General features: G+C 40.3%; 4 protein-coding genes across 6 annotated transcripts; 1 reads left to right on the top strand and 3 right to left on the bottom strand.

Moving 5' to 3' along the window:
- Positions 1-570: 570 nt before the first annotated feature.
- Positions 571-1,366, top strand: LOC129589474 (40S ribosomal protein S23). The gene is made up of 3 exons (XM_055484253.1): positions 571-879; positions 940-1,060; positions 1,137-1,366. Exons 1-3 carry the CDS (start codon positions 716-718, stop codon positions 1,281-1,283), a joined length of 432 nt encoding a protein of 143 aa, XP_055340228.1. The 5' UTR covers positions 571-715; the 3' UTR covers positions 1,284-1,366.
- An 876-nt stretch (positions 1,367-2,242) lies between these two features.
- Positions 2,243-3,727, bottom strand: LOC129589465 (40S ribosomal protein S13). The gene is made up of 6 exons (XM_055484246.1): positions 3,560-3,727; positions 3,373-3,421; positions 3,029-3,107; positions 2,771-2,940; positions 2,536-2,636; positions 2,243-2,351 (listed from the first exon to the last, which is right to left on the bottom strand). Exons 1-6 carry the CDS (start codon positions 3,580-3,582, stop codon positions 2,318-2,320), a joined length of 456 nt encoding a protein of 151 aa, XP_055340221.1. The 5' UTR covers positions 3,583-3,727; the 3' UTR covers positions 2,243-2,317.
- Positions 3,728-4,284: 557 nt separating this feature from the next.
- Positions 4,285-7,205, bottom strand: LOC129589455 (hsp90 co-chaperone Cdc37-like). The gene is made up of 8 exons (XM_055484234.1): positions 6,779-7,205; positions 6,447-6,580; positions 5,838-5,979; positions 5,578-5,694; positions 5,350-5,508; positions 4,943-5,179; positions 4,810-4,878; positions 4,285-4,664 (listed from the first exon to the last, which is right to left on the bottom strand). The coding sequence occupies exons 1-8, from the start codon at positions 6,809-6,811 to the stop codon at positions 4,473-4,475; spliced, it is 1,083 nt and encodes a 360-aa protein (XP_055340209.1). The 5' UTR covers positions 6,812-7,205; the 3' UTR covers positions 4,285-4,472.
- A 641-nt stretch (positions 7,206-7,846) lies between these two features.
- Positions 7,847-15,147, bottom strand: LOC129582498 (uncharacterized). Of its 3 annotated transcripts, XM_055474029.1 has the most exons (10): positions 14,918-15,147; positions 11,756-12,295; positions 11,395-11,455; positions 10,230-10,391; positions 10,024-10,133; positions 9,477-9,862; positions 9,327-9,401; positions 9,147-9,268; positions 8,806-8,857; positions 7,847-8,745 (listed from the first exon to the last, which is right to left on the bottom strand). In XM_055474029.1, the coding sequence occupies exons 2-10, from the start codon at positions 11,857-11,859 to the stop codon at positions 8,354-8,356; spliced, it is 1,464 nt and encodes a 487-aa protein (XP_055330004.1). In that variant the 5' UTR covers positions 11,860-12,295; positions 14,918-15,147; the 3' UTR covers positions 7,847-8,353. The 3 variants fall into 3 exon arrangements, with proteins under 3 accessions (XP_055330004.1, XP_055329989.1, XP_055329995.1); XM_055474014.1 differs by having other exon boundaries at positions 7,847-8,857; XM_055474020.1 differs by lacking the exon at positions 14,918-15,147 and adding an exon at positions 13,407-13,570 and having other exon boundaries at positions 7,847-8,857.
- Positions 15,148-15,359: the final 212 nt, after the last annotated feature.

Raw genomic sequence — 15,359 nt, 5'->3', positions numbered from 1 at the left:
GGCTAGAAGCCTGGGTGCTACGGCAGTACTTACTTACGAGTCTAGGGTCTGTCCTCGCGCCATCTACAATCCCGTAAGGATCATTTTTATTATCAGTCCAGTAATCATTTTTTGGTATCCCAATAATATTAAACATATTATGATTATTCTTTTTAAGTGTCCTTTCAACTTTTCGAGTACGTATGTATGGAATTAGTATTGGTACTATTGGATGTCATGTAACCAAAGCGAAAACGGTTCAGCGGCTTTCTTACACTCAACAGTTAACATCTATTCTGCTCCTAGATAACTTAATGCTAATAATGCCAGCCATGTATTAGTTGTAAATCACTCAGAATATGAAATTTTCGGTTAGAAACATTGGATTCAAGGTTTCACAAGACGTGGGATTTGGGAAAAAAATACCTAAAAATACTACCGGCTGTAGTCTGTAGAGTGGCGCCCCCTGAAAATATGAGCGTTTCGTCCATAGCGAGTACCGTATGGAACCGGTAGCCAGTAGTATAGACTGGTTGTCAATACATTACGAGTAGACTCACTAGACTACTACGAGTAAGTACTGTACTAGTACTGTATTCGCAATTTTACAGACGAAGCTGCACGGATCTTTGGATTTTCTGATTTTCAAGTGTAGTTCTAATCGTAATAACAGTAACGAACCCTCGTTGATTTTCGCACTTGGTTTGCCATCTCGGGGTTTGAATTTATCGCCAGAATGGGCAAACCTCACGGAATTCGGACTGCGCGCAAACACAGGAATAACCGGCGTGTTCAGAAATGGGCCGATAAGGACTACAAGAAAGCTCACTTGGGTACCAGGTGGAAAGCCAATCCTTTTGGAGGAGCTTCCCACGCAAAGGGAATCGTTCTTGAAAAAGTGTAAGTTCCCATTAATTCATGGTGATTTCGTATGTGTTGTTGCACTTTCTCGATTATTAGAGGTGTGGAAGCCAAGCAGCCGAATTCCGCTATTAGGAAGTGTGTCCGTGTTCAGCTTATCAAAAACGGAAAGAAAGTGACGGCATTCGTTCCTCGTGATGGCTGTCTTAATTTTATTGAAGTAAGTACACTTGGGGGAGAAAATAGCAAAGCGGCATTTCAGCAAAGCGGCATTTTCATGTTTTACTCTTGCACAGGAGAACGACGAAGTTTTGGTCGCTGGATTCGGTCGAAAGGGACACGCCGTCGGAGATATTCCCGGAGTCCGCTTCAAAGTTGTCAAGGTCGCCAATGTTTCTCTGCTAGCTTTGTTTAAGGGAAAGAAGGAACGTCCGCGTGCATAAAATACTGTCTATCCTTATCATGTTTCTGTTCAGTCTTTACTGGAAATAAAGCTGGGGTCCCAAACTACGGGATTCGTGCAGAACCCTTGCAAGCGCATTCACGGTTCTTCGTTGCTTTGAGTTGGAAAACCATTGGTTTAAAAAACTTAATAACTGAAATCGTTCGAGCATGACTCAGTTCTTGCTTCATTGATTCTCTGAACAAAGTAACGTAGGTCTCCATGAAACACCAATTTTTTTATTACATAAAAGATTGCTGACGAAAACTGATAGTTATAAGTTGAACGAACGAGCGTTTTTATGGTTAACGTTAGGAAGTTCAAAATGTTGGAAATGCACGTTGGCGTACATTGCCGGAGCGAATTCACTCAATCAACAAAAATATTACTGCTGATTGTTTTTCTGAGATAGAATTTCGGTTTTCGAAGAAAGCCTTTGCTTACGTCCACTGTCCAGTTACCTTACTTAATTTAATGGGAGTATGGGACTGCTGATTGTACGGCCAATACTTACTTTTTGGGAACAGGTTGTTATTTGTCGTATCTGATACTTGATCTTTAGCGCCTTCTTAAATATAAATTCTGAAGCTGGGAGAATAGTTACTGCGCGTACTACAAAAAAAGCGGTTATTAACTTGTTATACATCGCTTAAAGCTTTGAAGAGTTAGCTGCAGTGTCTCATTTTTCATCGTAATTTTTTGCGCGATATTGAACATGGTAAAAAAAAATTATTTTACTCTCCATAAAATATGAATTCAGGAATTATGTAAAATTGTAAATTTACTTGTTAGCATGTAAAGTGTAACCAGAAGACAACTTAATGTTTTTAAAATTAACAAAATATATTTAACCTGCAACGTTTCGGAATACGGTGCAGTAAAATTCCTTATCGCTGTTGTCCAAAACTATCACTGATATTACACTACTGCAACTTCGTGTCTCACGAACGTTATGCCACACAAACGCCATCAGTTTTTATTCGGAAATTGTAATTTTCGCATAATAAAATTCCATATGAACAAGACATCCAAAAATTAAGCGACAAGGGCGGAGGCGGTAGCGGATTCACTGCAAAGGAAAAGTTATTGTTACTATCAGCAGGAAAAGTTGCAGAATTGATCTTTTTTAATTTCTTTGGAATTTTTTAGTTTATTACTTTTCCCTTTCAGAAAAAATCTAACCGTTAGCCATTACAGAATCACAGAAAGACTTTATAAAAAAATATCTTCCTTTAAACGATGCAAATACTCACTATCGCCAAGTCGGTGGAAGCACACGTGTGCTTTTGAAGTAACGCGCCAAACGATGGATCTTCGACTCCACCAAAATCAATCTGAACTTAGCATCTCTGTCCTAAAATCCAAGACACGATTGCATAACGCCATACTCTGACTGTTTGATACGACAGGAATAACCACAACCAACATAAAAATATAAATAAGTTTACTTGAATAGTTAAGTACATAAATGACCAAAATCAAGCATACTTTTCGATTGCGTTCCAAGTGTTTCCGGATAGCTACGGCTTTCTTGATTAAATGATAAAGATCCTCGGGAAGATCCGGCGCCAAGCCTTTGGACTTGAGAATGCGCAGGATCTTGTTACCCGTCAAGAAGCGCACTTGCGCAATACCGTGGGAATCCCTCAAGATCACACCTGAACAAGACATAATTTTTAACCGAATGCCATGGGTAACATAGTTAATAATAAAGAAACTGCAAAAACGGCTTCAAACGAATCATACCGATCTGGGAAGGAGTGAGGCCTTTTTTTGCCAATTTGCACATGCTCTCCACCACTTCCTCTGGGCTGGTTTTTTGCCACTGCAACAATACGAATGTTTCGAGGATGCCATTTCATCCTAATGTACTTCTTTCGATTTATCGATTTAACCATTTGAAAAACTCAAAGACCCTCACATTACTTAGTCATCCTAATAAACACAAGGATAACCATAAGCCAATAACCAATCATTGATGGAATTACTTGTGATAGAAACAGATATACAATTCGGAACTCAATTAAATGCAAAGAAAGTCGGAAACCCGCACTATCACCTCACGGAAACAACTATTTGGAGGTACTTACGGTCGGAACGCTTCGGCGATAAGGTAGTGCGGACTGGGAAATACCCTTCCTAAAAGAAAGAACTCCTAAAACTGCGCAATAATGGATGCAATCAGTGAGGATCCAGATCCACATTGAGGTTCTTTAGTCGCACTAGGTACGTTCAGTACCACAGAATCAGTCAAAACAGAAGCGGAATCTCACTTACCCGGGCGCGTGCATGCGCACCATTGTTGATCAGTTAAGCAGTAATCGACACTAAAAACAAAATCACGGGATTCTGGATTTCCGATATTCCCTACATGTGTTCATCCAGCACCGAAGGTTCTCCGCAGTTCGTGTACTGTGATTTACAAAACTTGCAGTCTCGTTTATGTGTGGCTGAGGGAAGCCGGGAACCGCTATGGCAAATGCTGCTGAAATATGGCCTTCTTTCACAGGCCTAATTTTCATAACAGCAGCCAATTGTATATTGGCAGTCCATAAAAGAGCGAATGGGGACTATTGCAGCCTAAATGTAGGCGGTCTTCGTGTACGATTATAGCGAAGCAGAACAACTATGTACGACTAGCCGGTCGACTCCCGCAGGTCAATGGAGCTAGCGACAGATGATGGTAGAAGCGTAGAAGATAATAAATACCGTCTATCAACTCTCATTTCGGACGGTGTAAAGTCAATTCTAGTTGATTTCCAGAATCCGTCGAAAGAGTAGTACGTTTTACTGTGGTAAATTTAAAAAGGCGTTCCAGTTTATTAAGTCAGACAAGCACCTACAACGAACACACACGAGACACGGTAAAACTGGCACGCCGACAAACCTTAACTCTAACAATTGTAAAGGTGAGCGATAAAAAATGCAGTGTGGTGTGATAAGTAAGTACTTGTATACTGTACTTACGGTACAAGCTGTGCAATTTCTTAAAAACCAAAATGGTCCGTGCGTAAATTTAGTCGCAACTGTGGCCAGTGACAACAATAATTAAAGAACACAAGAAACTTTGGAATCCATTCCTGGTCAAACGAACGACTAGTCTTCAAACAAAAATAAAAACATTCGACCGCTTGTGAATTACATTGGGTGAAGTGAATGCAAAGCTGCTGCAGAATTCCATAAGGACGAACTAGGACGATCCATCCGCTACTGCCTCTGTCGTTTTGATGTTTTCCGGTTCATTCGAAGCGCCACCTTCCGGTACCCATAAACCAGACTTGACGCATTTGTCCATATATTCAATGGCTTTGTCCTTATCCAGACTTGCCAGCACTTCCTTCAACATTTCCGTATCACGCGATTCAAAACATTTTCTCAGCTCCTGAAAAGTCAGAAAACATCGTTCAAACATTACTGAACGATGATCTAGAATAAGCAAGTTATTCAAAAGAACGACATACAAAAGTCCACGCCTTGCTGACTATCTGGCCCGTTTTCATGAGCAAGAATATATTATGCAAGCTAACCTCTGGTAATTCTTCCATAACTTCCACAGGATCCAATCCACCTGGACCAAGACGGGCATTTCTTTCTTCCTACAATCGACAAAAAATAGGTAAAACAAAACAAACTGTTATGAAGCGTTGTTAAATATTTCACCTCTTCCACTTCCTCCATGGCTTTTTGTATTCTAATTCTAGCGCGCTCTTGAATGCGGCCCTTGAATGCCGTGTATTCATCGTTGAAGGCATCCTTGTACTGTTTATCAGCAAGTTTAATTCTGCTAAAAAAGGAGCTAACACAAGCGCGAGGATCCATATCCAGCTGCTTGGCGAGTTCTAAAATGAACTGCATCACAATCGCCTGATGAGCAACGTGGTCCATAAGCGCATGTTTCTGCAAAAATGGACAACAGTGATCATTATTTATTGTACAAAGGGCGAAAACAGTAATTCAATTTTTCGCCCATTTCGTCAGCGACGAGTAACTTTAGTTCTACTGCTAACATCCATTAAGTAAAAAGGTGTCTCAACCCAACTGGATTGTCTTGTTATTTGTCAACGCACCTGCTCCATTTCCAAATTCAAACACATTAACACCATATAATTTGCAGTTTCTTCGCACACCAATTCGGAGTGCGACTGCAGAAATTCCCGGCTATCATCATAATTTCGGAAAAAAGCAAACTTCTTGATATCCGCTTCATTCTTCTTAACGAAATCGACCTGGAAAATTATCGAAACCCTTTTAATCAACGCCTAAGACACAAGCGAAATAGGAATGAGCAGCCTTACATAGTACTGTTCCCTTTCCTCGTCGGTCATGTCCTTCGTCACCGGCTTCGCGGGTTTGTTAACAATCGTTTTGCTAAATCCTGGCTTTGAGATCGTATCCACATTCCAGGCTTGTTTCTGCATAAAAATACCAGAACAGTTACAAATAATCAAAACAAAATCGAAAGATTTCCGTAGACGGTAAGGCCGGCAGGGCACAATAACAGAAACTTAAAAATGTATCATTGCATCGACGGACTGCTCGTATGATAGCTATTCACCTTTTCCTCTTTCATTACTTCGTCCAATTTTTCCTTGGTTGCTGTTTCATCCTTATTTGCTTTTTCCAAGTCCTTCTTTAAATCAGGATCGTCGGCCTTGGCTTGAAGTTCTTGCTGCTTCTCCAATCGAAGTTTTCGCGCTCTGTGGAATAAGAATCATAAGACTGGAATTTCGCCAGCAACTTACTCGACCGACAGCGTATGTATTCGCGAAGTCTTAAACCGACTTCAACAGCAAAACCACTTGTGTGTCGTCAATACTGCGCCGGTAACACATTCTAACAATAGTTTCCAGAAATCCTGAGGATTTCTCAAAACTAAGCGCAGCCAGATTATGGAAGATGAAACTTAATCAATCGACAACAACACGTGCAGAAAACGTCAAATAAACTGGGGAAATTCATCGTCCTGGCGGTAAAAAACGTTCTATATAAATGAAAATTTAATAAAAACATGCACCAAAACGATAATGAGAAAATATGCCGTATGGATTAAAATCGTGGTGAACTCCGTGATAAGCTGATACCAAAGCATATGGCGTGGAAACGGTGCAACAGTATTATAAAAGTAAGCGACATGAGAAACAGAGAAGGATCACAAATGACTTACGCTTCGTATGCTTCCTGAGCGTCTTGTTTTCTCTTGCCAAACTCGTCCATTCTTTCGACTCGCGCTTGATGCCGCCATCGAAACAGACTGCCCGTATCCACATTTGGATGGGTATCATCTTCATCATCGGAAACCTTCACAAACGTTAAAGGGAGAATTATGATCTCTGGCACGAAACAGCTAGGCTTGCGGACTTTTTCTTAGTTCTACACTCCTACTCCTAGTTCTGAACTGTTACTTGGATGTGATCGTAAAGTTAATGAGTTAAGTACTTTTCGGTCTTTCCTGCTGGCGACTCATACAGACTACAGTTCAAACTAGAATGAACTCACCTCAATCGATTTCCATTTGCTATAATCCACCATTTTTGGATAGATCGACAAGCTCAATTACTGGAGCAAAGATGCAGAACTCAAATCCGACTCAAATCTTGTCAGTGCACGATCACAGTCACTACACTACAGTGACTACACTCATTGAACTTATGGTTAGCACCAACTTCCCAACTGGAAAACGCAAAATTAATGATAAATTGATAACCCTTATTAGAGTTGTTCGCGATTCACCTCCAAACTGATTTCATGCAAGTTACAACAAGTACTCGTAAAATTAAAAAGCTAACGACCCATTAGCTGTGCCCTCATGTACTTTCACTGCTATTAGCTAAAAATATTTAAATTTTTGATTTTGAAAACGAAAACTACTGTATTAATGTTTCTGTTTTCCCATGGTACTTGTGTACGCATCCCAGCACCTTTGCTTTACGGTTAGATTTTAGAAACTTCTCGACCAGTGACGATTGTTGCTGCGCATGCGTAAACGCCGTACACTCGTACGGGAGAAGTTTGACGTCGTAGTTGGGTGGAATGATGAATCACGCCCCCGGAACTGATGCAACAGGGTCCACAGACAATTATCCTTATTACTCGGACTCCTTACCATTAAGTTCGCTGAAAGGTCATCTTAACAAAAATTTCTCATAAGAAATGACCAAAGAGTGGCAATAGTCAAAGGGGGTGAGAAAGATGGTGACAATAACCTATGGGGGCGTTTATTTTTTTAAAAAGGGGACGACAATAGTCGCACCCTTGTTTATTTTATAACTGGAAGTTTGGAACTTCTCGTATAAAGTACTTATTGTGCACTTCAGAACGAACTAACCTACCACGCTCCTTACTCGTATTCATTCGTATTGTTACTATTAGGAAAAAGTGAAAACCTGGAAGGAAATTTGAAATTGATCTCAGGCACTTATTAATAACCGAATATAAAATATCGAAGTTGTCCAGACATAAATCCTTACAGTGTTTACCATAATGTACAGTACTAGTACAGAAATGAAACATACCGTGTCCATTTAAAAGCACCAACCACATGTGTACCGTGAATACCGTACCATATTCGGTCACAATTCGTTTAATTGACTAATGCATTTTAACTCAGCGAGAAAGTGAAAAACGAAAAATCACCGTAAAAACAATACAAAACACCATAGTGAAATACTGCAACCTTACGGTCATTTAACCGTTACTTTAAATAGGTACGTACAAATCACCAAACAACTACTGCAGTTAACAAAAGATTCAAGAACGCCGTTGAAATTTAAACAACAAAGAGGAATGGAAGAATTAACCGGCAATTTGTCCTGTCAGTCAGGCAAAATGTCAAAATCAAAAAGGCAGCTGACAGAGCTCAATTCCGGCATCAACAAAGGCTCCACAAATAAGGAAGAACCCGTTAACAATAGCGAAAAATTTCGCTTAAAGCCTGAATCTCGGAGTGGATTCCATCTTGAACGTCCAACAACAACTGGGGTATCCAACAAAAGTGTTCCCCTTGGACCCAAACAACTTCCGTAATACAGTAAAAAAGCTACAAAAAGATGAGCGATAATCCCGTCATGCTGCTCAGCAGGTCCATTTCTGTTGAACAGCAGCCGAAGATGGGTTTAGTGTCAAATGACGGAAGCGCTGCTCGGACTCGGTACCGAACGATTCATGACGGGATGCGGGAAGATTCGTCAGACGGCCCACCAAGGGTGAGTTGTCCACGACAAAAAATGCACGGTCGCTGATATTTTCAGCAGTATCGCGGGAATGCTCTTGACTGGAAAAGGACAGGGAACTGCGGTTAGCACGCATTCTATCATCACAGCTGGAAGCGGGAACACTCGTGGATTCCTCAATATCCACATCAAATACGGACCTCGCGGGCGCTAGGAACCATTCGGAGCGTGTGCGCATTCGAGCGGCTTGACGCTCATGAACGATAGGTAAAAAGGAGAGACTCCGTGTGTTTTCTGCGTAACAATTTATGTCTTTCAGTTCGGCAAACGACAAAGGCACTTCGTCGGTTTCACCTTCACTAGTCACGTCCCATTTCTCGGGATACGCAATTGCCACGCCGGAACACTAAGGGAAAAAGTATGATCGTAATCTTTGTCAGTAGCTATACTGCATTACTAGCCTGACTACATCGTAACAAATATTACCAACATTACATATATTGGCGAAGTTGCCAGCATGCAATCACTAATCAACTACAATATTAATAATTTATCACACATGCCTTGTATATCTTGTGCCTACACTTTACTCTGACTTCCCAAGCGAAACACTTAAGCATATTTTCGCGCTTAAGACAAGGAACTTTATACGTGCACAAATAATTCACAGATCTACGACGAATAAACAGTCGTACCTGTCCAAAACTCCCGTGGTCGCTAGCAGACATCACAATCTTGGGAATATTTGCATATCGCATATCAACTGGACTGAGATCGGTTTGGATACTTCCTGCAGTTTCTTCGGATGGAGATATACCTATCCACACTCAACAAATCCATACTTTATCCAGTAAAATGTTATGAAACACACTTACATTCGTTCGTTACAGCCATGCCCCATTTCAGTGCCTCTAATTGCAGCCAACTATGCTTGTGAGCCAACTTGTGTTCTACAAAATGAGCAGTTTTTCAGACATCAAGATGCCAGAAGCGCGCAGTTGTCTAGGTCGCCTGTTTTTACGTACGACTAAGGCGGGTGGTTGCTAATTTAAGTTTGTCATGCGGATAGTCGAAAGCAAAAATCCAGTCCTCGTCCACGCGCAACACGCGACCCGTAATACGGGCATAATACTCGTAATTGCCTCGTCCAAACAAATTATTCGTGGCAAAATTGTCGATCATGAAGGTAATAATTCTGGATGCCAGCTTATAGCGTTGAATGTCCTCCAATTTTGCCTGCTTGCCGTTACTGATGCATGACATGAAAAAGCTTGGTGCGACGCTTACACCCAAAGCTTCCGCGGACATTCCAGACTGGCCGCCATTCTCCGCATGCATGGCAATAACGCGGAATGTGCCGAACAGTAATACTAGAAGTCTTTGAGCAAATATCGACAAATCTCCGATCACCCTGCACAAAATAAACGGAATTAACAGCAAATCACCTATTCCGATACAAAACAGACGACAGAATCATTTTACTACGTCAATTTCAGATTATTTTAGATTCTTCTGAACATATTGTGCAATATGAAAATTTTTTTTCAGAAAAATGCGATCTTGAAGCGGTACCCATGGATTTGTTTTCGTTGCTCCTCGGGGTTATCATTTTGTATGATATCAAATAACCGCTCTTCAGAATTCTGGCCAAAGATACCACCCGGAAGCTTTCGTAAGAATTTCTGTAAATAAATCACAAGCCGCCGTGCGTTACGAAACTACGTAGAATCCGAAAGGGTTGTTCATTGACTGTGCGAACAAAAAAATTAATGCGGTACCTTTAGGACCGATGCAATGGTGTATACGGAATAATGCTCTATATTGACAAGCCGGCCAGTTTGTAAAAAATGTATCAGCTTTTTGATGTTGCCTTGATGACCGGGGGCTCTGAAGACGTCCTTCTTGTACGGACCTTGTTTATTGATCTTCAGGATAAGTACCTAAAACATACAGTGTTGTGCACATGAACTTACGCTTAGACAAACAGTTCAAACTTGTTTCAAAGACGGCCGGTATTAAATAACTTCACTGCAACTGTTAATGTATTCTACTGAAACGAATGAATGTTTCTCTGCTTCATCAGCGTTCTCTTCGTGCTCGGTGCTTAACAACTTCATTTAGTAGCTTCTTTACTACGTCTGCTCCAATCCATATTTCAGCCGCTAGATGATGCAAGAAATAGACTGTTACAAGTGTTAAAAAAAGCTCTGACCGACGTCATTCATGCAGCAGTCTAGCGCTTTTCGCAATGCAATCAATTAAACTGTTCCAAAAACAGAATCGCTTCTGGATGCAGGCAGCATCAGCAATTAGCCGTCGCTGTAAACTAAATCGAATAAAGTTAAACACCAAAGTTTGCAGTTTGTTTAAAGCACTTTAATTTAGCCTCTCGGACGGTATGTGTGAATTCCATGGCACAGTTTAGACGAAAGGAGCGAAAAGGAAGTCGACCGCGTGGATAAGGCAGCGAGGCAGCTAACCCGTATTCCCGGCAATCTTATTGATTTTATTTGCGACTGATGGCCTAAAACAGTCGCCTACACCGAAGAAGCGTAGGCACCCAACCCGACTGCAACCTTTAAACCGTTAAAGTAATTGAACGCCGGAGAAAAACTGCTGAACGCCCAGAGTTAATCACAAAGTCTGAAGTAAACTTAGCAGCAAAGCTTGATTCAGAAAATGGCTAATCAGTCAATTTTTTCGACAACAGTTCCTGAATAAATCTTAAAACTTTCCTAGATCGACATACATTTCCTGCCGTCTATTTGCGTGGTGACTAAATCGCATGTAATATGGCACCCGCTTGTTGGCTCAAGTTATCAATGTTTTCTTACACAAATACCAGCGCACATATTCCTGGCAGTACGACTCCGGAAAATCCAAGTTTTCGATAACTTAAAATATAATACCAAATCACTAAACCATCATGTTTTCGCGACTTACCAGTAAAGGAGCTGGAATATCATTTTTGCACACTTGTTCCACAGGAATACCAAACTTCACTCTAGAAAGCCAAACCAGACGGGCAATAAATCAGCGAAATATAACAGCAGAATTTTTAATCCAAGGCATATCATGTCAATTAAATTACGAATCAAATATTGGTAATACTACTGTTTAATAATGTTTACATCTAATCCGCATGTAACGTTCACATTAACATTGAACTGCAAAAAGCGTGTCAGAATCTGCTGGCCTAAATAACCTGACAAAGTAAAACCAAAAACACAAATGAAACAATAGTTATATAGAACCTCCCTGAACATCCGGAAGCACCCAAAAAATTTACAGGACTGGTGCTTACTTTTCAAATCTCTTCGGATAAGGATCATGTGAATGGCCGCAATTAGTGACTGCCTGCCTCATGGTTTCGGCTCGTCGATGAACGCGGCTAGTCCAGGATGTCATAATATTGAAATCCCTGCTTTCGATAATCCTCTCCACATTTGTTGTTCAAATGGACAAAAAAATTATGCCACAGTCTGCCTTTCCGGTCATTCCATGGCACATGCACGTTAAGACTTTGAGGAAATACACTTGTGAAATTGCCGGTGGCATGGACCAGAGTAATCCCGCTCTCTTTTTACCAGGCAACAACATCGGCTCCGTACACTACGCTATAGAGGCACAACCACGCCCTTATCTTTCTCCACCTCTTTTACATTACACCACTTCTCTGATTGTAAGTTCTCTCCAGTTTGCCGTATCAATAAATCAATCACTCTACATAAATACAATGCAGATGAAATGCGCTTCACACTAGCGGCTCCTGTCACAGCTATGCTGTCCTGCAACCGGAAACATGCCAGCCACGCAATGTCCTTGTAGCCAGGAGGCTACCAAGCTGCAAGGAAAAGAATAATCACATGAGCGCTAATCGTGGAAATAAAAGTAGCCTCGCAATGTGATCAACTGGTTTTTATATTTGCCCTTTATAGCCAACGGTCACACATAATTTACTTAAAATAAATTAACAGGCACCATACACGCAGCTAATGGGTTATGGAACCAATCGACACGCTGATAAAGAAAGGTACATTTCGTACAGTGATAAAATGGAATTCAAACTGAGCTCGAGACCGCACAACGCACGGTTGCTGCCGAAGTACAGGTACTCTTATTATAAGACAAGAGTCACAAGACGGTGAACAACACGTCAGAAACATGTTTTCGCGCGGTTTATGGATAATAGTCTTGGTGGTGACCTTTAGGTCCCAACTGCTTAATCAAAAGATCGGAATGCGTCGGAACATTTCTGTTGAAACAAATTACTCAGTGCGGTAACAATTATTATGGCCCACAGCCATAGTCACGCCATATAATTAACGATAATTCCATTGATTAACAGCGTATATAATTCAGTTATTAATACTACCACCTGGGTCCTAATCATTACGAAGATGTCATTTGCACTGCCGTTTTTACACGTCATCAAACCGCCAGACGACAAACTGTTACTGTATGAACTATGAAGTGGAGCCTCAGGGCATCTTCCCATGCTTTGTAATAACTTGCAAGCCTGCAGCGAGCACTATAGCTCTCACACCTGACTAGAGTAGATACTAGATAGTAAAACTTTCGCATAGATTTTTTAATTTTAAATATCGTCGTAATCAATGTCACATTTAGATTTACCCGTACCCCTATACATATAAGTAATCCACACCACCACATAGGATATACGATACAGAATGTAACAAGAGATGCAACAATTTGTTTTTAAAAACAGAAAGTACACTACTTACGTGCTTAAAGCGGTACATGTTTGGCCAGGAAGAGAAAATAATCAAAAGTAAGTACAAGTACTTACCACACAAACGTAAATTATGAGTTAACCATAAGTTCGAAATCAGTGAGAAGACTGAGTCGGGCCTGACTGACCCGGGAACGTACGGACTACGGACCATTGCATTAGACTTCCATTCACGAAAGCTCGTTTATATACTAGTACTTACACGTAAAGAATTAAGGTAAATTACACAGGTATCTCACATGCATCAACGCATTAACGGTCTATAACTTACGGCATTTTCTTGCCATAAAACTATGATCAAGCAACACTATATGCGTAAAATATTAAGCGGCAAAATACGGCTCATCAGAAAGCCAATGCAAACATGCCCGGCACAAATCCTCTCAAGTATTTTATACAGATGTGTCAAAAACAGGTTTTGTGATGAATGAAGTCCCTGATACTTACAAAACGTTGTGTCATCTCGAAAACTACCGAACCAAACCCTAAACGAGCGTTATGAAAATACAAAAACGTGAATAGCACATACAAAGAAGCTTAATACAGTAGCGAATACCTATGTTTACTAGTAACGTATATGTACTGGCATAATACTACTAAACCTTAAGGTTTAGTAATTTTATGGTATTGGTCATAGCTTCGGTAATTGCACTGACGAGAATACCACGATTATGCAAATGTACGAATTACGCAAACGCGCCTTCGCTGCATGAAAAAGTAAAAAAGACCCAAATGAAACGCAATATGTTATATGCATCATGTTTTTAATGACGAAATTTTTGCAGTCTCCAGATTATGAATTATTACAGAAATGGTATCTGTAGGACAAAATGCACGAATGGAGGACAAAAATCAGCAATGCATGAGGAAAATTTTTCTAGGCAAACATAAAATTACCAAAATTTATTAACAAAAAAATTCAACATAATATTATCATGCACTAAGATTAACGACTCTTTGCGGATCACCCGGATAGCTTCTAATCATCGAATGGCAAAAAATGTAGGGTTTCAGAACTGCCACACTGCACAGCTTAATCCCGTGTTTTCCAGATTTCGTCATACAAAGTTTGAAGCTGACTTAAACTTGGACACTGCAAACGTCCAAATGTATCTGTAGCCATATTTCCTTACTGTTAACGCACTCAAGCTAGGCATCCAAAGAACAACAGAATTTGTTTTGATGTCCATTTTTCGAAATGTACGATCTGCTTGTAAGGACCTGAGGCCATCTGGCCGAATTAAAAGTTAAAAGGATATTCAGAAAACTGAAAACAACAGAAATGACAGTAACAATAAGAACCGGCAACAGATAGATTTTATGCATTTAATCCCTTATCCTTATGCTTAATATTCAATATAAATTATAAACTTATATAAGTATGATCCAAAAACTAATTTTTTGTTATTACAATTTCTACAAACATAACTATATAAGTCAGAATGAGATGGTAGAAAGAAGGGACAACGACCAACGGCTACATACAGCAGTACCAGTAAGTACCAAACAAAATTCGTCATCTCAATTTGCAAACTAACAATCCATGTCACAAGACAGCAGAAACTCTTGCGAACAGTAGTTACCGGAGTCTTTGTTAAAATCGTAAAAAGTGAATAAAAATCTAATAGGTTCCACCATTAAAAAAGCGCAAAAGAGTACGAGTACAAACTGCCAAGTACTTCTACACTACCCTAGAGTAGTAAGTATTCATACCTTTGAAATGGAAAGTGGAAGCCAATGAAGTGAGTGAAGTATCGCGATGGTTCAATTTCGATCAGTTTTAAAACTATCTGACTCCAACATTTATATTACAGGATAAGCGGTAAATCTTTATTTTACAAATTTCCTCTAAATAATATTCCTCTAGGTAATTGTGCCTAAGAAAGCTTTTGGATATCATTGTTATCATAAAGCGGAACTTAACTGAAGTCAAAATTAAAAAAAAAAAACAGTATGTATGCATAGCCGTCGTAGCGTCTCCACGGTTTTCCGTTTGTGTCGTTTTTTCAAGTAGTACACGCATGGCTGGCAAGTATGGCTGGCTTATCTATCCCTTAGCTTAGTGGCAATGTTCACCGCACCTCGGGCTCAGCATTCTACGACAGCTCATGGGGGCAGAGATCTTGTTATTTTCTCGAGCTACTGGCTTCGCATG

This window comes from Paramacrobiotus metropolitanus, unplaced genomic scaffold (genome assembly GCF_019649055.1).
Source record: "Paramacrobiotus metropolitanus isolate TYO unplaced genomic scaffold, Prichtersi_v1.0 Parri_scaffold0000002, whole genome shotgun sequence".
In the NCBI taxonomy this organism is placed as follows: Eukaryota; Metazoa; Tardigrada; class Eutardigrada; order Parachela; family Macrobiotidae; genus Paramacrobiotus; species Paramacrobiotus metropolitanus.
Note: the sequence above shows the minus strand (reverse complement) of the source record. Positions and strands in the feature narration are given on the sequence as shown.

Excerpts from the sequence above, each read along its gene's own strand:
- LOC129589474 (XM_055484253.1), top strand. The coding sequence starts at position 716 with ATGGGCAAACCTCACGGAATTCGGACTGCGCGCAAACACAGGAATAAC. Across the intron at positions 880-939 it reads GGAATCGTTCTTGAAAAAGT|AGGTGTGGAAGCCAAGCAGC; the intron begins GTAAGTTCCCAT and ends CTCGATTATTAG. Across the intron at positions 1,061-1,136 it reads GCTGTCTTAATTTTATTGAA|GAGAACGACGAAGTTTTGGT; the intron begins GTAAGTACACTT and ends ACTCTTGCACAG.
- LOC129589465 (XM_055484246.1), bottom strand. The coding sequence starts at position 3,582 with ATGGTGCGCATGCACGCGCCCGG. Across the intron at positions 3,422-3,559 it reads GTGCGCATGCACGCGCCCGG|GAAGGGTATTTCCCAGTCCG; the intron begins GTAAGTGAGATT and ends TCTTTCTTTTAG. Across the intron at positions 2,941-3,028 it reads CCTCACTCCTTCCCAGATCG|GTGTGATCTTGAGGGATTCC; the intron begins GTATGATTCGTT and ends TGTCTTGTTCAG.
- LOC129589455 (XM_055484234.1), bottom strand. The coding sequence starts at position 6,811 with ATGGTGGATTATAGCAAATGGAAATCGATTGAG. Across the intron at positions 5,980-6,446 it reads GCTCAGGAAGCATACGAAGC|AGCGCGAAAACTTCGATTGG; the intron begins GTAAGTCATTTG and ends CTTATTCCACAG. Across the intron at positions 5,509-5,577 it reads AGGAAAGGGAACAGTACTAT|GTCGATTTCGTTAAGAAGAA; the intron begins GTAAGGCTGCTC and ends ATAATTTTCCAG.
- LOC129582498 (XM_055474014.1), bottom strand. The coding sequence starts at position 11,859 with ATGACATCCTGGACTAGCCGCGTTCATCGACGAGCCGAAACCATGAGG. Across the intron at positions 11,456-11,755 it reads TATCCGAAGAGATTTGAAAA|AGTGAAGTTTGGTATTCCTG; the intron begins GTAAGCACCAGT and ends TTGGCTTTCTAG. Across the intron at positions 9,402-9,476 it reads AGCAACCACCCGCCTTAGTC|AACACAAGTTGGCTCACAAG; the intron begins GTACGTAAAAAC and ends CTCATTTTGTAG.